At 36.5% G+C, this 21,557-nt stretch overlaps 1 protein-coding gene across 4 annotated transcripts in view; it reads right to left on the bottom strand.

Moving 5' to 3' along the window:
- The window catches only part of SEZ6L (seizure related 6 homolog like), a 227,342-nt gene that overhangs the window by 45,212 nt on the left and 160,573 nt on the right, over positions 1-21,557 (bottom strand). For all 4 annotated transcript variants that reach the window (XM_072415423.1, XM_072415424.1, XM_072415420.1 and 1 more), the window contains 4 exons: positions 19,958-20,123; positions 12,312-12,466; positions 2,441-2,635; positions 993-1,131 (listed from right to left, as the gene is read on the bottom strand). In XM_072415423.1, the coding sequence (XP_072271524.1) occupies positions 993-1,131; positions 2,441-2,635; positions 12,312-12,466; positions 19,958-20,123 (655 nt within the window). The remainder of the gene's footprint in view (positions 1-992; positions 1,132-2,440; positions 2,636-12,311; positions 12,467-19,957; positions 20,124-21,557) is intronic.

Genomic DNA, 21,557 nt, shown 5'->3' with positions numbered 1-21,557 from the left:
GACTCCACACTTGCTAAATCTCTATCCAAAGATACACCCTTGGGATGTGGAGGAGCAGGCCATATGCATTATGGGTGTGCAGCTGACAAATCTGTAGCAGCTATGTTATTCTATTATGTCAATAAGGGCCAAAAACATGTATTACTTCCAGCATCTTGTTAAACTATGCCACAGAATAGCAGTTCTGAAGACAGACAAAACTAGTAACTTAGAATTGTTTTGCAGTCCAACTTTCCTAATCCAAAAATGAAGACATCAGTCAGAAATAATTCAATAAAGTAGTATTTAAACTACTAAATGAAGTTCCCATGCTATTTTGAGCCAGAAGCACTATTGAGAACATGTGCTGGTAAGTGAAATTAAAAAATAATTATTGTGGAAAATTGTGAGGTTTTGGGGGCATGGTTGGTTACCTTACAGGCTGAGATGAAGAAATCTCATTAGTTTTTTTGCTGGGCTGAGAACGAATGTGCATTACAAATGGCTGCAGCACATAACCTTTGAAGTAAAGGTGACCAGCCAACTGATGTCAGTGGAAAATAATTCAGAGCAGCAGCAGGCTTGGTGGTATATGAAAGATTGTACTGTAAATCTGTAGTTTGAGTGAACCCTTGTGTGCTGGCTCTACCGATTTCTTCTTATACAGTGCCAATATTAAGCTGTGCATATGCTACTGAAGATTTGGGATTGTGTGTATAATGGGACTTTGTTGAAAATAGATAGAACATTTTTTGGAAGATTTAGCAAATTGATTGATCAAAATATACACAATGAAAAATAAGGAGAGTGTAGGAAATTGGTCACTGATGACATAAAGGAAAGGTACAATGGAAGATCTTGCTAAAATGGTCATGAAAGATCAAATGGTCATAACAAAACCTCCTTGTGCTTTACTTGATCAAAGTTTTATAACCTTTCAAAGTTGACAAATTATAGTCAGTTAATATTGCAATAAAAAAAATTGAATATAAAATTGTTTTGGCAATACTCACAGCTGTATATCAAGAAATATTCTTCGATCATCTCCCACATGGATTCTCCATATACAGTCTTCTCCTTCTGTGTACAAGTCAGGCCAGTTTGGTGAGAGAATAACCCCAGCTGGGGTAGAAAGCTCCCCACCACACATTGCTAGAGGAATTCAGATGACAGTAATCAGATCCTCAACAAGTTTTCCAAGGTACAGTTGATAAAGAATATGAGACAGTGTACAACACTTTGACATGGTAAAGATGTTAAAACATATATCATATAGACAAAGCAGCAGTTCTACATTGAATATGCAACTGTTGCCTGAATTTGTCCTACCATGTGTTCATGTTTAATAAATAGCTACACAGGTAGCATTTATTGTCAATGGCCATTGAACTGTTCTTTTCATTCTGTTGCCTTTATAAAGTGTTGTGATGGAATTTAATGTAAGTCTTATTACATTTATTAAATTAAATCAGTCACTTAATTGGTTCATTTGTAAATCAGATCTAAGTATTTATAACAGAGCATATTGTATTGCAAGATATAGAAAGATTAAAGTAATAAAGGGAATTGATCACTAACAGATCATTTAACATAAAGCCTAAACATGATAATATCATTTCAATGGTAATTTTGATTATTTTTGGAACTACAGTTTTCATTAAAAATAATGATAATGCCTTCAAATTCGTTGTTTGGGCACTGCCTATCATAGGGTGATAAAGCTCTCCCCTTGTTTTCCTGATTGTACTATCACAGCTTACACAGGTATGATGCACTGTATGCCTATGGAGTGGAAATGGCCGCAGGATATAAACAGCACTGAGATTAAAAACTATAGGAGGTAAAATGAAAATAAGTATTTTATTTTTTTAAAATATGCAATCTTTATAGAACATTGTTTAGCAAACTAAATACCAATCAATTAATCTTGGAACTAACTGCCCCTACATCCTGAGCTCTATTGAGGGTGAATATCAGAGTAAAGGACCAAAAAAGAAAACACTGGGGATGAGAGAAATGGGCAAAGCCGACTTTACTATTGCAATATAATATTCTCCTACAACTTCAGCTGCCCATATCTCTAGATTAAGCATTACCCAACTGTGTAACAGGTTAACTTAATAAGATTTGTCAAAAATATATAAAAGGGATAGTTTTGATGTCACGTTTTATTCTTGTGATAGCACTATATGTGCTAAGAGCCTACAAAAGTCACTGCCCAGTGATTTGGGGATTAATGATTTGTAGTTATCAGAAAATTTAAAGAAAAAAATGTTTTTACCTAAGGCCACCCATTAAACAAAAGACATATAACATATTAGGGGTTCTATAAATATTGTGTGCAGTATTTCATAGCAAATAGACACAACATATATTTCATCGCCTTAAGCCAAACTTTTGGCTGTACTGAAAAACATAAACTTACAGCAATTCAATCATAGAAATAAAGTAGCTGTCTTACCTCTGCAGAGAGGTTCTGTATCATTCCAGTAAGGATCCTTCATATTGATACACTCTATAATGGATGGTCCTTGTTCCAGAGAGTGTCCAGGGTCACATGTAAACTCTACAATAGTCCCCATGCTGTAAGTTGGATCTGTTGTTGTGAAGTTACCATTCTGAATATAGGGTTCATAGCAGTGTCCTCGTTCAAAGGCTGAAAAATTGACAAAAAAGATCAGTCACAGTCATGGTTGTCAATGGGGTTAACATACTAAAGTATAATTTGCTGTTCACTTGCAAAGGTGAAATACTACTATACATAATTACGTATTTATGAACAAGCACAAAGAACTTCATTTTGCAAAATGAATTTCCACCTAGCTTAGTGACTGACATAAAGTTGAAAAATACCATTTTAATGAATGCCCAACCATGCCCAAAGGTTCAAACCAACCTTTGATTACTGTTTATTGTATTAAGTAATCATATGACTTCAATGAATATACCTGACCACTAGTTATATACAGTGGTATTTTTTAATGTACAAACCCTATTACAAATTTTGTTAATGTATGTTGAATACATCGTTTGTGCCGAAAAACCCTGCTTAAATCTCTGTCTTTGTTGTTTTTTGATCTTTTGAATGATGAGGGTAGGCACGTTATTGCTCTATTAACAGTCACTGTGATATACCACCACCATTGCCACATCTCCAATATTGAGGCTTTATGTTAGTACATGCTAACAGGAGACATTTTCCCATAAGAGGACAGTAGTTTGCATGTTTGACCACTGTTTCTGACTAATCTGCTCTGCAATGGAGGTCTATAATCTGTCTTTGCTGTCTGGCAGGGCTGGATGGGTCAGATAACTGGCTGCACAGATTTACAAATCTTTTGCCAGCTAATTAGATTCTATACACATATTTCAACTGCATTTAGTTGCTTGCCTGGAGATCAGCTTTAATGAGCCTATGAAAAAACTGATTTATGAGACAAAATTTTGCCTACACTTTTCTCCCATAAAATGCTAGCAATGTATTTTCTATTTTGTCTCTACAGATAAGACCGATATTTTTCCAAAATAGCTGACACAATCTACCGCAGCGATACTCCTAGCAAAGGCAGTTCAGGCCAGGTTCACTTTCAAAAGACTCATGTTAAGAAAAAGATTTTCACAAGATGTTATACATCCTTCAATGGGTGATAACTATTCAACCTGATCTCTCTATCTCCCAGCAAGAGGTCCATAATCTCTTTTAAAGAAAGGTCCAAACTCCTGAAACGTATTCTTATCTCTGAAAGCCCATAGTAACAAGGGCATGAATTAGTATTGATATTCAACAGCAGCAAGATCTTGTACGACGGTGCAGACAACATGCTACCGTTTGTTAAAATTGTATCCAAAAATGGACCTATGTTTCCATGTTTTAATATTCTTGTTATCCTTGTTATAATACATTAGGCTATAATAGAATGTGCGGCACAGAGCACTGTTGTATGTGAAGAAATATTAAGGTATTATGATTATTCCACTACAACCAGTGTAACTGTGTAATTATCCTGCATTTAGTGTGTGTTTAGTTATAGAAGAACTATAGATCTGCAAGAAATTGCTATAGCATCTTGCTGATACAGTGTTTCCTCTTTGATTCTTCTTTCAGCACACATATAGTTGCTTAATGGAAATATAATGAATCTAAGTGGTACAATAATAGTATAATAATAATAATAATATTTTATAAAATATGTTGGAAAAATACAAACCCTCATATAGGGTTCCTTTATTTCTATTCAGTCTACATTATATGTGCAAGTTTTATTTTTACCAGGAATTACAACACTGCTTGCATTGCTATATTTAGATTTAATGATGTCCTAGGCACTTTAGAGTAATAATGACCCTTTGCTAAGCTTCACCTCTTTGGGGGTCATGTGATTACATTACTAAAAATTAGGGCTAGAATTTACAATGTTAAGTGAACTGCTGTGAGGGCAGAGCTGCTTTACATCTGTTAGGAGATTGTAAAATGATGTTTTTTTTATTTTCTGAACTTTAAAGATATCTGAGTCCATAACACCCTGCCCCCTGCCCCTAAAGTTCTCTTTCTGAATTAGATCTTAAATTACTTCATGGGATTGTTCAGACTAGTTACCATAGGCAGCGTTTGTCTGTGCTTGTAAAAATGTGCAATATTACAGACAACAGATTAGGAGGAACACTTACGCACCTTAAATGACCAAATGTCGGCATAAGTGGAAAACTAAATATGCTACATAAATGTTAAAAAGTTATCACTACATTTTAAGGCTTGGTACTGCCTCTCTAAACTTTCTACTCCAGATACTGGACTAAGAAAGTCATATGGTGAATCCAACCCCAATTTCAGCGTAGCAATTCTGAAATTTAATTCAATTTCTGTAAGGAGTTTTCCATTTTTTTTTCCTAACTATGATATTAAATTCACATTTGGAGTACTGGCAAAACAAACAGGAAAAATAAATATATATAAATAAATATAATAAACCTCAAGTCAAAGTTTTATTAAGGTAGGGAATGGGTATAAACCCAGATCTTATCTTTTCTTTTGTTTTTTAAGTGCTCTGGGTGATTTTCCTTTGTTTCCTGTCCCAAACGTACAGCAGGAAGTGAAAGGAAATATTTCTACAATAAAAGGGAATCCATGCTTACATGACTATGGTACACAAGATAGGGTTACTGTTTATAGCTCTAACTAAACAACTGGCCCCTATTTTAAACCCTCTAAGTAACACTACACACTTTGTAGATAATCGTTTTAGATAATTATCCACTAACACAACAATGAGGGACACCATACTTATATTGGGTCCCCATCTTCTTTTTGATGCCCATTATCCGTCAGCAACTTTATTATGGACCTTTCCCCCACTCAGTGCCACCATGACAAAATTATGAAAAAGAAAACATAATACCCAAAACAGCCCCTCCTTGACCAAAATCTATATTTTAATTTACTGCTACCAAATCCTAATCTAAGGGCATAAGGGTGGGTAAACCTTTCTTACCAGCTTCCTGGTTCAAACTGACCACCACCCACTATTGAACTTCTACTATCTCCTTCCATCAACTGACCACTATCTATCAGATAATCTTTCCTTCTTCTTCCCGTTTCCCTTCCATAGCCCCCCACCCCCAACCATGTAATGTAGACCCTCTGCCTATTGCTTCTTTTCTCTGCCCAAGGCCTAACTTGATTTTCACCAGGAAGTCCAAAAGTCACAAACCCAACAGCATAAAAACTACTATAATTACTCGCCTAGCCTTTACACTTCTAGCTTTTTTAGCTCTACATTGAAAAGCTGGAAACGTGTTTTTTCCAATTCTGTTTTTGTCCCTCTTGCATTTTTTTTATTTCCCTACAATCTGTATAAAAATGTTGTTCATAAATTGATCATGCAAGTTTTTTTCTTTTGTTGCTTAGTTGCATTGTATAGAATTAAAACCACATTTTGTGTCACAGTCAACAGTCAGTTCTCTAAACAGAGAATTGCGTTAAATTAAACCTCCATAGGATATTTTTTCCTCTTTTGGTTAGCTATTATGGTGAAAATGTAATACAGATCCATTTTGTAACTAGTGGATGGTATATTGAACAACTGACGATGAGTGTAAAGGAATGATTTATATATTGATCAATATAGATCGATTGAACATAAAATTATGAAAAAAAAGCATTTTGTATACTTAACATAAACAAGCCCCAGTAAAAACTCCTTAAGAGGTCTTCCCACTTTTTACAAAAGTAGAAAAAAAGTCTGGCTTGACATATACATACTTTAACTATGCATCTTGGGAGGGTTAGTGAGATAGTTAAGGTAAAAAGAGGGGTCACAAAAAAGGATAGGTGCACTTTGTCCTAAAATTCACTTACATTTTAAGGTTTGTGGGTTGACAAAGTCACAGTAAAACTCTACCAACTATATGCAGAAAGAATAACAACCAAAAACAAGGAGTGATACAATACTTCTATTTTCAGTATTACTGGTAACAATATTAATAATTAGGAAAACATTGAATTTTACAGTAAGTCAAACTAGACTTGTGTTAACTAGACAAGTGTTCAAATGAAGTTACAGATACTCCTTAGAGACTTATTTGCAAGTAGATCAAAAGAAATATCAATGCATTTTGCACTGTGGCAGCTATAGGGATGTACCGTAGTTTCAAACTTACATTCAACACAGAAAATATTAAACCCATTCCTTTTAAAGCCATACTTAATGTTTCCTCTCTGGCTGTTCTATTGAAGACAGCTGCCACTTCTTATTAGGCTGACTGATTTCTGTGTGTCTCTTTTTGTTTATGCATAGTCTACAATGTATAAGGAAATGAATGGGAAGTGTAAATCCCTCAGGACTTGCTGGTTTGATGTAGTCTACCTGCAAGATATATAAATCACTTTCTATTTATAGACGAGTAGTAGTCTGATCAAGTGGCTCTCCTCTGCCATTAAGTTTCTTTTTCCGCATAGCTTAAGGTTGAATCTGTTCAATATACAGCAGTCCAGCAAGCCAAGACGGAGAAGCTGATGTAATTGAAAGAGAAAATCTATTATTTTGAAGTACATATGTGGGCCATTAATATAATAACGAAAGAGACTATTATTTCTTTACCAAATCCATCTAAATACAAGAAGCTGCTTTCATTGTTTCCAGGAGACCCATAATGGGTAGGACAAAATTATGCACTGCTTTACCTCTTATATAATTCTACAGCATCAGGATACCATATATATTAAAAAATAAAATAAAAATAATCAGAGCAAAATAAATTAGATAAAGCTGAAATGACTTGGGATAGAATAGCAACACTAGACTGTACAATATAGATATAGTGGGTCAGGTTTGGTGGTGAAGTGTGGTATCCATTTGTTATTTATGGCTGAATAAATCTCCTCACAGGGGGGACTTCAGCATGCTCAAGGGTTCTCACCTGGTGTTGAAGCCCCCCCGGGTATTCCAATGCCAAAGACTGGGGAGATATCTGAACTCGTGATAATCACTAATACTTTGAGATCTTAAATTTTTTTATATATAATTAAAGTTCTCCTAGAGCAGAAGAAGAAATATGCCATGTTTTGTAATGGGCAGAACATAGAAATCTATTGGTATAGTTCAGCTCATTCATATCTAAACCATCCATCACTGAAATAGCAGCTTTCGAAGGACTAACCCTTCAATTCTGGCTTAATACAAAGTTTAGGAATACACATACTTTAATCAAGTGAAAATCTGAAAACATTTATTATGGAAGAACTTAGAAGCAGTCTTATTTACTGTAATAAATGTCTTCTGTACACCAGACCCTGCAGTCTTTCAGTTTTCACAAAATGTAACAAAATTATTTTATCCTTTCTTTAAGAAGCTGAGATCAAAGCCCAGCATTATAAAGAATTCATCTGCATGAGGTCTCTTGTGGACAGGAGGTTAAGCATTTTACATTACTTCCGAAAGATTCTTTCCAGACTTGACAAGTCCTATGAGGAAAAGCAGGTGAAATGCAGACTACACCCTTTGACATGATTTACACGCTGGGATGAGAAACAGGCTGCCAGCTTTTCTTAATTATATTTAGGAAGTAGTTTTGTACGCATTTATACTCAGCATTAAGATCCAGGCATTTTATTAAATCCTAATAACAATTTTTTTAAAAATCAATCTTTTACTTTGAACAAAAACTTTTTATTTCAAGCCTCCTCTATTTTTCTACTTAATATGGGTCTTCTTTGTTTTGTTCCCAAAAAAAAGTTATTACAGATACCGTACAATTACAATTTTTTTCAACAGCTTTCAAGATCTAAAATAAATTTAAAGATAAAGGGGCTAACTACATTTTTTGTTTCAACATAGGAAACAGTTAACTAAAAGGGCACTGAGCATTACTACTGAGATTAGTGTTCCAATGTAACCTTAGCACCAGCCCTCCCCTTTCTGGGTATTGTACATCTCCTAGACGGCCATCCTGATGGCATGTGGGGGGGGGGGGGGGGTAGATAGCCCTAGGCCTCTCTTATTTATACATCTACTGCAGTGGCTACTAGCTCCCTATTTTATGTCTTAAACAAACCACTGTTATGACTCTGCATGGCAAGCATAGTCATAATACCCTCTAGCAGTAAAAATGCAACGTGCTATAACCCCACTATATTTGGTATTAGCTTTTCGGAGTGAGGACAATACCTGCTGCAAATAGGTAAAGAAGAGCATGAGACTCACTTCATGTGATGTCAGGGATCAACCACCAAGAACTAGCATTTTCACATGGGGACTATAGCCTTGATATGGACCTCCATCTGATGCCACTACTATCTTGTTCAGAGCTAGAACTAATTAGCAATTATTACACCCATCAATGATTTCCAATTTACTGATTTGTCCACCTGAGTGTAATACTGTAAATGTTTGTGTGGACTGGAAAAAAAAAAATTGGGGAGTACACCTAATGGATATAAAACATGGGGAAGGGATCCCATATGACCATATGACTAGTATGCTGACCCTACAGCTGGATCTAAATGACAATCAGTTTGTCTACCCAATAAGGACTGGGAAACCTGAGTCAGAACACTAAAATCAGGCATTCTAAAATGTCAACTGACATATATGTCTATCTTTAGCCTTTGGCTCTTGCATGAATAACCTGTAAATAGCAATAAGCAAAGGCATATGTGAAACTATTCCTGTTTTAAAATGATTGCATTTTGTTAAGATCACCCACACTGTGCTAAGCTAGCCCAAGATTCTAAAACTTTTTGCATCAGGACATAATAAGTATTCATCTGGTCCTTTGTGTGTTCTAAAATATATACATCTAAAATTAGGTGTGAAACAACATCTAAAGAAATACACTGTTTCAATATTTCTTAAACAAACATGAAGCCAAAATGGAGAAACCATTTGTGAGAAAGTGAGTACAGCCCATGACTCAGCAGCAATTGTTTTGGAGCATTGGTTGTTGTACGACTTTATAAATCTCTCACATTGGGCCTGATTTATTAACCTCCCTGGCGGTCTGAATAATAAGTATTTTAAAATGTAAAAGCGGTATATTAAAAATTATTTATTATTTTAATTTCCTGCCTCCCAGCCGTATGCTCGCATGGCCCGGCCGGCATCTGCGTCCCCAACGTTCACACACACAGATGCCGGCCAGCATCACCAGGGGACACAGATGCCAGGAATCGCTGGAGGGCGCCGCGGGCAGGTGGGGACCAGGTAAAACATCCTAGCAATTCCACCCTGAGTGTGGCTCAGGGTTACTGCTGTTGGTACTGAAAGTGAACCCTGAGCCACACACAGCTTTTCAAGGCTGAATAGGATACACTTTTATCAGTGAAACTGGGTGATCCAGCAAACCTGGATTTGCAAGCAAATGTTTTGAATCTTAGAGCAGATCCATTCCAGGTTTGCTGGGTCACCCAGCTTCACTGATGAAAGTGTATCCTCTCCAGCCTTGGAGAGCTTTAATAAATCAGGCCCATTTTTCTGAAACTTTGGCCCACTCTTTGTAACATAATCATTCTTTTTTCTTTTTTTTAGCCATTCTGTTGAAGATTGGTTAGTCTGTTTGGGATCATTGTCTTGTTTCATGACAAAGTTTGGGCCAAGCTTTCACACAAATGGGCTCACATTTTTGTATTTGGTATACAGAGGAGGTGATTGACTCTGTACTGCACTGCAAGGTGCCCAGTTCCTGTTGCCAAAAAAACCTCTAATCATCACAGCTCTAGGACCGAGCTTAACAGTTGGTATGAGGTGTTTATTTTGATATGCTGCATTGATATGCATTATGGCCAGACATCTCCCATTTGGTCTTATCTGTCCAAAGGATATTGTTCCAGAAGTCTTGTGGTTTGTTCAGAAGCAACTTTGCAAACTAAAGGCATGCTGCCATGTTCTTTTTAGAGAAACGAGGCTTTCTCCTAACATCCCTTCTAAATCAGTCATACATGTCTTTCTCTAATTGTACTGTAATGAACTTTAATATTTAACTTTGCAACCGAGCCTTGCCAAATATCAGATGTAGCTCTCTTGATTTTTTGCAACTACTGAGCGTTTCACTGTTTGACTTTGGGGAGAATTTGATGGGATGACCTCTCCTTGTTTCATAAATAAAATAATTACTGTAGATTGACAGCATTATAACACTTCCAAGATTGATGGGGAGCAACAATGAATAGGCATAAAGCTGTTGAGGTATATGAAGGGCAGTCATGTCTAGGGGCTAGGGGGGAGTAAGGGGTTAAGGGACTAAAAGAATAGTTAGGATAGGTTAAAGGTAGGGGTCGGGGATAGGCTAAGAGTTTAAAAAGAGGGCGGAAAGTTGAGTTATTAAAGCGGAATTGGGGGAAGAAAAGAAAAGGTGAAAGAAAACAGCTTTTCTTCTGCCTGGCCATTTTAGGGTTGGGGGGGTGTAAGTTTGGTAGTGTGGCAGATGGGTTCCTCAGAGCGAGTGTGTGGTAAAAGGGAGACCCAAAGTAGGCATGACATCTACAACTATTATGGTTATTGTTTGGGCTGGGTGGAAGGGGGGGTTGGGGGTACGAGTAGTGTTCTTGATTTGGTGTGGTTTTGCAGCTGGGAACATAAGTGATAATAGGAGTAAAAGATTTAATGATTTCATTATTAATTATTTCATAATTGGTAAAATGTTTACAGTTTTTAGCTGTGCCAATAATGCGGGTGTTTTGGCCATTTTCCATTTTCAATAGATTGAGTTTGTGTCATGGTATGGTTGGGGGGAAATTCGGAAATTATTGGGGTGAGGAGGGGGGTAGAGAGAGAGCAAGATAGGGTATTCGTAAATAGAGGAAAGGGTGGCGATCATCCTAGCTCCCAGGACCATGCTTCTCTAAAATGTCTAACATGGTTTATTCATTCTAATATTCTAAAATAAAAATGCAGTTCAAATCCATAAAATTAGAATCAGGTTTTCTAGGTTTCCCGCAAGTGACAAGAACCTCCTATACTGTATATGTTTATGCAGATGTAACCTTTTTAGTCTTATTTAACACTTAGATACTGAGGGTCTGGTGTTTTCTTTGCTATTAATGGGGGTAATCCTGAAGGTTAAGGATGCTTATAAGATTGGCAAGGAGTTTAAAAATACATTTTAAAATCAAAATGCTCAATATCAGATATATAGTATATGGTGAAAACCAAAAACAGCATTTTGTAAGAAAACCCCATACTAGCATTGAAGCTTGGTGATGGAAATTATATGCTTTGGACTTGGTTTGCGGCTTTAGGTTCTGGACAAATTGCATTCATTAGGACTGATGTCTAAAGCTCCAAGACTGGAGAATATACACTTTCATTGGTGAACCTGGGTAATCCAGCAAACCTGGAATTGATTTCTTAAAGATCAATAGGCTATAAATTGGCCTAGTCAAAGACTTGATTTTAATCCTGTTGAAATTTCATAAGTGGTATGGAAGGAAGCCCACAGATTTTTTTAATATATACAATAGAAAAGATTATAATGTAAATAGCATATAGGCTTGGCAGCTTAGTTATTTATGTCTATAACATTATGTGTAGCTTAATGAACAAAGTTATTTGAAAATATTTGAATTTATATGAACATCCATAAACTGAAAAACATCCATTGCATCTGAATTTAATAGTATATAATCCTTTGAAATGTAAAATCCATGTTTTACAATAAAACTCAAAATGTTAATAATGTTTTTAACACTTGTTCTTCTCCTATGAAACATTTATTTACAAAACTGGGCTGCTTTAGAATTGAATGAAATTCAACTTGCATCATCCCGAAATTGCAAATGATGGGAGCAAGTGCATTTTAGAAGTTCATTCATTAGTATTTCATTACAAGTTTTAATTTACCTTCAAAACGGATATTGAATCCTGGAGCTGTCTTGGACTCATCTGTAGAAAATTCAATCCTGATGCAAGACCCCTCACTAATAAGACCTTCAAATGGCACCGTCTCTGTTTTTGCCGAATCAAAGAGCATCTTCCCATTGCTGTATACAGCCAACCTGCATGATTTAAAATTAAATATAAGATTTCTTTTTTAAATATAAATTAGGTATTTGTATTCTTTACCAATGGGGTGGAGCTCCACCCCTCTTTTTCAAAGCACTAGGCTGAAATCAGACAGAGCAGAGGTAGTCTGATTTTACAGAAGAAAAATGGTGAACGTTCAAGTTAGGTTACAGAAGCATTCCACGCAAAACATTACTGTCTATAGATTTCAGCATAAGCAGTTGTAAACCCAGTGTAGAAACTGAAAATTTCAAGGGTTACTGTTACCAGTTACCGCTACCATGATATGACTATGTATCCCTCCTTTACCAACAAATTAGTAAAGGAGGGATAGTATCTTGACAAACACAATACAGACACAATCTATTCTTACATAGATTAGCAGCTGTTATCTAGGGTTTGCTATGGCATGACCCAAGGAGCTAGGATAATCACTCTTTACTTAAACACATTTTTTCCTCCTCCCCAAGCCTTCACCCTTCCCATCTCCCCACCAAACCATAACACCAAACAACCTTGTGTGGTAAAAATAGCCAATTCAAATGCAAACATTTTGTTCACATATCTGTATATTTAACATAAAAAACAACCATAACACAATAACACAACTAACACTGGGGAACAATTTTGTACAAATTTTTTTTTACTTCAATTTTTAGCTTATTTACACTCAAATAGGTATGCTGATTCTGAAAGTGCGGTTAGTTTTCTTCTATCGCATCAGGTTTTTTCTCTACCGCTTATTTTATAGCGATCACTGTAGCATGGACTTGTATAGGCTATTCATTTATACACAAGACAGTGTGGTCAGAGGTTGTGCGCTGCTCTACTTAGTGAATAAGCAAAATTTATTTTTCTATTAACGCACGTATTTTCTTTCAGGTCATGTCTGGCTCTGCTTTTTTTTGTTGTAAGTGCCTAAACAACACTGATACATTTTGTTATATCTTTGGCAGTTTCACCGTTCCCAGTCAAAGGGCGAACATCAGCACATTTGTAAAGCAAGCCTTGGTCCCCTCATAGGGTGTGCAAACAGTGTGTCGAAGGTTTACGGATGTGGACAAAGGGAACACGTGATAAGATGCCATTGGTAGAGCCAGGAGATCATTTCAGTGACTGGTACTTTTGTATAGTAAAAACTTCAGGATATAATAAGAAAAATAAATGTAACATAGAGTATCCTAGTCTACCATCGGCTATACGCCCAGTGGCTCATTCAGATAAAATCCCATTGCCCGCTTTTGTTACACTACCCTCTTTTGAAGAACATGATTATGGTGATGAGTTAGGTGACAACAATGATAAAGAGTTTGAAATTCAAGTGGGCTCTAATCGTAAGGGATTTGGTCAGCATGAGTGATTTGGCACGTGATTTGGGACTATCGAAGAAGGCTTCAGAACTCCTAGCATCAAGACTGCGTGAGAAAAACTTACTTGAAAAAGGAACAAAGATATTGTACTTTCGAAATTGCATTTCTGCAGTACTTTAGAACTGACAGTGGCTTTGTGTATTGCCATAACATACCTGGTTTAATGGAGGAATTGGCAATTCCAATCTATAACTCAACTGAATGGCGACTATTCATTGATAGTTCAAAGTGGAGCTTAACGTGTGACCTCCTTCACAATGGCAATATATTTGGGTCAGTCCCAATTGGCCATTCAGTTTCTCTTTGTGAAGAATATGCAGACATAAAGAGAGTCATTGAGTTGTTGCAATATTACCAACACCCTAAAATGGTATGCTTCCTTCTTGGTCAGCAACGCAGATACACCAAGTATGCTTGTTATCTGTGCATGTGAGACAGCAGAGCACGTGAGAGGCATTGGGTGGAAAGGAATTGGCCTCCAAGATCAGCCCTAAAACCAGGTGATCCAAACATTCTACATGAGCCACTTATTGATAGAAAGAATAATATATTCCCCCCTCTGCACATAAAACTGGGTCTGATGAAGCAGTTTGTTTAAGCTTTGCCAACTGAAGGAGACTGTTTCAAGTACTTCATTTTGGCATTTCCTAGCCTGTCATTTGAAAAAATAAAGGCCAGTGTGTTTGATGGTCCACAGATTCGGCAGCTCATCAAAGAAGAACATTTCATCAGGACAATGTCAGAAGTTGAAAAGAATGCTTGGTTATTATTCAAAATATTTACACAGAAAATGTCAAGAACAAAATGCCTGGTTGCAATATGAGCATCAAGGTGCATTTTCTGCATAGTCATCTTTCAAACTTTACGGAAAAACTTGCAGTCAGTGCAGTCAGTTATGAGCAAGGTGAACGATTCCACCAAGATTTGAAGGTCATGGAAAGACGGTATCAGGATAGATTGAGTGTACATATGATGGCTGACTATAGTTGGAGCATCCGGCGGGATTGTCCTAACACTGAACACTCCAGGAAAAGCTATAACTTTTTACCTTAACCGCTTACCCAATTCATTTTTAAATGTTTTACTATAAAAAAAGTCATAACAATAAATCCTTTGTATGAACACAAGAAATTTAAATAGACAGCACATTCAAGTTATGATTTCATTATTTTTCTGGATTTTTCTGGATTTCATTATTTCTGGATTCACCACCCAAAAATTATTAAAAAACAAGTGTAAGATCAACTAAAAATGTATTCCCCAGTGTAACAATTACCTTTAAAGTTAGTTTAAACATTAACCCCCCCACCCGCTATTCAGCAACCATGCCACTGAACAGATGGACCCCAACTATCAACCAGTCTCACCCCTTAAACTAAAACCGCATAACAGGGTGGGGGGAGGGAAGTTCGATCTTTTACTTTTTTCTTCTAAACCTCCTTCCTCCTTAAACCACTTTTTAATCCTTAGCCCTCCTCCCCTTTTTTCAAACTTTACATCTACCTCTATCTTTCTAATTTAAGCCTATCCTGATCTTCCTTACTGCTTGCCCTCAATTTTCCTTCTGTTCTCTCCTAGTCCCTGTCCATGTTCACCATTTGCTCACCTTCCTACTTCAGTAGCTCCAGCCTGTTCTATACATGTTTTTGCTTACAACAGCCCCTATACACACATAATGAAAGAATAGCACAGGTTAACAAGGGTATACCTAATATATTTGAGACTCGGAGCAGATTGTTACAACCCATGTGCTTTAACAATGCTTTAGGTAGTAATTTTAAGTAAATAAAAAGTAAATAAATAATAATTACTTTCAGAACAAACATGAAGTATAATAATCATGCCAGTAATGGTTTTATAGTGTTATGCCTGCTGGGGATTATAGCAATATGATCCTCCAAATAGCATTGAGAAGTAAAAACAGCTGACCACTATCAATGTGGATTCGTCTTTCCACTAACACTGACATTATTGGTTTGTGTGTGTTACTGGTTTTTCTATTGACCACCCATGCAAGAAATGCCCTTTACATTGGTAAAAAAGGAAAATTCAGAGACACGCAAAAATTATTTTAGTGGCACTTCTCTGAGCTTCAAGTTACCTCTCTCACTTGTCAGGCCACCAATCAAGGATCTACTCATTTCTTCCTGTCTCTGACAGATGGGGTTGTCTAATGTAGAGATCCACAAAGAAAGTGAGTAGTGAGAGACTTAAGCTACGTACACACTTCCAAATATTATCGTCGGAAAATGAACGACGAACGTTCCTGCACGATATATACGAACGATCGTATAGCACCGATCATGCACATAGAGGTAACGACACGATCGTTCGTAGATATTGTACACACAATAGATACGATCGTTTAAGCGATAGAGGAACTATGTGCACGACAGAAAGTGAACGGACGTTCGTTCATCATGCATGCTCTGAACATGGACGATCAACGAACGACCGTACACACGAACGATGTTCAACGATCGTCGTCCAATCCGATCCGCCGGTCCGGTCGTTCGTTTCCAACGAGTTTCCTCGTTCGTCGGCGTCGTTGGTTACTTTTTTACGAACGATTTTTTGCCCAATCGATCGTTCGTCGTTCGATTGGAACGATAAAAATTGGAAGTGTGTACGCACCTTTATTCTGTACCTTTGTGACAGTAGGGACTGAAACAGCAGCGGAGTAGTTCTGGTATTAGGAAGTATGGTTCTGATAAAAGTCCTTCCAAGTGCTGGCAGAGTACTCCATAAGTTAGTTTTATTGAGGCCAGACCAGCGGCAGACATGGTCAACAGTGGAACAGTACCTTAGGGCCCCCAACAGAAATGTCTTGGGGCCCCTGTGGGGCCTCGTTCATTGGCACACTTTGTACATCCCTATTTCTGTCCCAGAGGCAGACAAACCTCACCTTCTGCTTACCCCGAGGTATGCTACTGGAAAACGCATTATTTACTTTTAATGAAGTTTTTAAGTTTTTAAGATTCCAGGTGCTTGAACAAAGTTCAATAAAAAGCTTGAATTAGAAATGCTTCATTACTTAGAAAGAATGGGAAGGTAAGAGCTATTGTTTATGGATATTTCTCATCAGTTTGATCAACACAAACACATTGGATCCTAAAAATGTAACAAAGAAATTATGAATTTGTAATCTCCAGGATTAGGGATTTGTGCTCAACTGCAACTTCTTTGAGACAATATAAAGAGGGAGCTTGGAGTTCTCACTGTATTGTTAAGGATAATTTATATGCTAATTGAGTTACCTGAGATAAAATCACAATTTAAGCTCACTTGCTTCACTTTATCTGTTTCAGACATATACAGTCAGGGCTCAACACAAGAGAGTAGGATGTATCCCATTACCTTGCATTAACACCCAGTTTGTGGTTTGACAGATGTTGTCAAAGTGGGGCAAACATTTCGTACTAGAAATATAAAAAATGAATATAAAGCACAAATGAACAACAACAAAGTTTTAGCAAGCTACTCCATGTATTTCTTGTCCTTGTTAAAATATTGTAATTTGGAGCCTTGTTGGAAAAAAATGAAAGGCCTCTTTTATGTAGCATGTGATAAAATATTGAGCAGCCTGGCACCTGGGTTTAAGGCCAAAGTTATTGAGCCTAATGAATACAAGGAATACATTTGTTTTCTTTTTTTGTAAAAAAAACCCCTAAAATACAGTAAGCATGATCCCTTTTAGTGGTATAAAGCTATCAAGAAGCAAAAGACTAAGTTTTTTAACGTGATGTATAAAAAAGCTTGTTTGGCAGTTTTAGTCTGGTGGGTATATTTTGTACCCAAGACATGCTTTTTGTTCGTCATGCTCAGTAATCACTATTGATTTGCAACAATCTGCAATATGTAAAGCAAGTTAGCTAAATTAGCTAACCTACCTTGCAATGACAAATGCTGAATCGTAAAACTGCATATGGAATTGTGATGAATAGATACAGGATTTTGTGTACACTTGTACATTTTGCTATATAAACAAGTATTAGTGTAAAATGCAATGTAAGTGATAGGCCTTAAAAGTTTTTGTTTGTACAAATGTATTTATGACTTCACTAAAAATAAATAAATAAACTCCAAGCTTACCTTGAGTCTTGCACAGTTGTAAAGGACCTTAATACTGAAATTGTTTACTCCAACTAACCACAATAAGTTTCTCACTGTTTCCATTAGAAGCTGCAACAAGTCAGCTCCCATCTTATTTTTAGGGCTAGCCTTATCCAGACCTTTCCATCATAACCTAGGCATTACCTAGCCCAGTTTACATATAATTGCCCCCTATTGCAGACTGACATGCACTCAATAATGCAATTTTTGCAAAACTCCTCATAAGACCCAGACCACTGCTTGAGTCAGGATGTAGAGCAATGAAGTGGGGTGTGATGATGTTTTCAGAAAACTATGTACTGAACCCGGTAAGACCTTCTCTTTTTATTTGACAACCCTCCCATACTGTCCTCCCCATTCTTACTAATAAAAAACACTAATCAGGAACAAACGTGTAGGCCATGTCTTTAGGACCACGGCATACTTGTCTGGGTCAGTGACTTACTAAGCATTAATGTTAGAGGTGAGTGTATTAGCTTAGTAATTTGCAGGCTTTAAAATAAGTAATTCCTTTCCCATGATGGATGCCCTTCAAACAATGCCACCTTCACCTTTTAGAAATACAAATGCTAAATGCTTTATGAAGTCCACTAAAATAATGACAGCACATTTACATTGAAATATAAGGGGTTAACTGCTACAAGTACATTTTTTTTGTAAAGAAATAACAGTACAAATGTTCCACTTATTTAAACAGTCTTTTCAGTTACCTGAAATAACTCTAATTAGTTTAAATGGCTCACTTGCCAGACATGCAGCAGCTGTCAGCGCAGTTTTGCTTTGCGTAAGTCATACCAAAGAATCTGTGAATCGTATCATCAAAAAAGTCATATATTGTTCCTTTTTTTTCATCTGCATAAAGTTATCCTCTTTTTGACTTAGAGAATTATAGCTTTCCTAAATCCACAGCTGCCTACAGCAATTAAAATTAGTTCTACACATACCTCCGGCTGCAAAAGAAAGTGGATTAGCTATCACGAAATTGGGTGGAAGGTAAAGCTCTGCGTGGCTTCTCTTTGTGTTGGTCCTGATTTTTTAAAGCTCTCCAAGGCTGGAGAATATATGCTTTCATTAGTAAACCTGGGGGATCCAGTAAATCTGGAATTAATCTGGTCCAGGATTGAAAACATTTGCTATCAAATAGCAAATGAGTTTTAGGAAATTAATTTCAGGTTTGCTGGATTACCCAGGATTACCAATGAAAGTGTATCTTCTCCAGCCTTGAAGAGCTCTATTAAATCAGGCTCATTGGCCCTGATTTACTAAAGCTCTCCAAGGCTGGAGAGAGTACACTTTCTTCAGTGAAGCTTGGTGATCCAGAAAACCTGGAATGGATTTCTTTAAATCATTTGCTATTTTCTAGCAAATGTTTTGAATCCCGGACCAGATCTATTCCAGGTTTGCTAGATCACCCAGCTTCACTGATCAAAGTGTATCCTCTCCAGCCTTGGAGAGCTTTAGTAAATCAGGGCCATTGTGTGTTGATAATCAAGTGCAGTAAAATGTTGTGGTGGTAGTGTGGGTAGTGGCTAGTACTTTGCAAGCAGAGTTTATGTTGTATGTTTGTGAATTAAGAGAAGGATCCCTGTCAACGGTCCCTACCCATAGATAGAAGCGCCCGAAGTATCCTAATTGGAGCAATATATACAATCTTTCTGTAATACATCCGAGAGAAAAAAAGTGTTTTTACTTTAGTGAGCTTTACCTTCAAATATTTTCCTCTTATTTTTTAAAAGAGCAAATAACATTATGGCTGTGCAAAGCAGAATTTATGGCATGCAATTAAGCATCATTTGGTGAATGCTTGGAGTAGTTGTCAGTGATATGATTCATACCTTGTAATCAAGTGCATCATACTTTATGCAATTAGCATAACCCAGCGCACAGGATGAAAAGGATATATTTAAAATCAGAGATATACTTTTTGATGCTGATTCACTGTAGATCCACAGGAAGTGCCATGTAAAAACTATAGAAGATAAAAAGATTTAATAATCATACCTGTCTTTTTCAGACAAAATGAACTTCTCAAAATGCAAGTGTAATTTTTGTCCTCCTGGTGCATCTATTGTCCATGCACAAAAGAGATTGTTGCTGTAGTTGCTGGGGAAGTTTGGGGAAAGCACTCGTCCAACAGTGGCATTGTGAATTTTTCCTCCACATGGAGCTAAGAGCATAAAAAAATGATACCAATGTTAAGAATATACATTTAAAAAGATTAATTATTTCTATAAAGGACTTGGGCTATACAGCTACATAACCTATTTAAATATGCAGTTGGATGAATAAGGAGTGCACTGCATATGACTATATTGAGTTTACACCAACCACTGTATATATATATATATATATATATATATATATATATATATATAAATAAATAATCAAATATACATTTACATATACATATGCAAAATACACATTTATTATTTTTGCAAATCCGTACAGGGCAAAAGTCTCGGGCATCCCTGTCCTTCCTCAAGCTTAAGCTTCTCCAAAATGTAGCATAATGAACCCCGGACAATTAGATAATAATGTAAAGATCAGAAAAATACAGTTCTAGGATGCATGTGTTTCCTGTAAGCCAATATAATACTGATTATGGGCTTTACCTGTCTACATTGCTTGACTGAGTTATGCCTATACCCACTACGCTCTACATACAGGTCCATTCTCAAGCATTTTACCTCACCAAACTTTGCACTTTGATTTCTAGGTTAATCATATTTTCATATCATTTGCATTGTACCTACAATGCCATAGGATCACCATTTCTGTCTATATAAAATATCCCCAAACAACTGGAAATCTGACACCAGTATAACTAATTAACTTCCAGACTACCAATATCTTCATGTTATTACCCATAATTAATGTCTCTAAATGAAGTCAGGTATGTACAGGTATGATTGTCAAAATTACTACAATTATTAACAATAATAAACAGCATTTGTATAGCGCCAACATATTACACGGTGCTGTACATTGAATAGGGATAGCCAAAATGTTGGACAACAGTTATAACTGTACAAATTATTGTACAGCCCTATAAAATGACCTCAAACTCCTCTGTTCTAATATGGCACAGTGTTAGTAAACGTAAAGCTGATTTACAGATCCACATATTAACTTCACAGTTCCTCATTCCCTAATTCTTTTATGGGGTGTCCATGCAGCTGGACAAAAAAATGTCTCCATATAGTAATAGAATATTCCATGGAATATGCTGGCACTTTCTAAATAGTAATCATAATAGCATATTCTGACAAGTTTTACAGTCACTGCATGTTCTTTTTCCAACTCAGGATATTATTTTATATGTAATCACCTAATTATTTCTGCTTCGTAATCCTTTCCAGCTTCCAGCTTAGTTGGAGAAGTTGGACAATTAAAAAGTTGATATGCAAGCCAGCTTCATTTATTTAATTAAAAATCCCTTTATTCATAGTCATTTATTTGGTTATTTGTGTCAGGTGTGGGCGGATTCAAAAATACACACACTATTTACTGTATATATTCTGTTTGAAGTATAGCTGTAATTTCTATAAAAAATGATGATGAACCAAGAAGTAATCTGATTACTTTGGCATCCCATTATATG

The sequence above is a fragment of the Pyxicephalus adspersus genome, chromosome 6, assembly GCF_032062135.1.
Source record: "Pyxicephalus adspersus chromosome 6, UCB_Pads_2.0, whole genome shotgun sequence".
Lineage (NCBI taxonomy): Eukaryota > Metazoa > Chordata > Amphibia > Anura > Pyxicephalidae > Pyxicephalus > Pyxicephalus adspersus.
The sequence above is the reverse complement of the archived record's forward strand: the minus strand, read 5'-3'. Positions and strand labels throughout refer to the sequence as shown.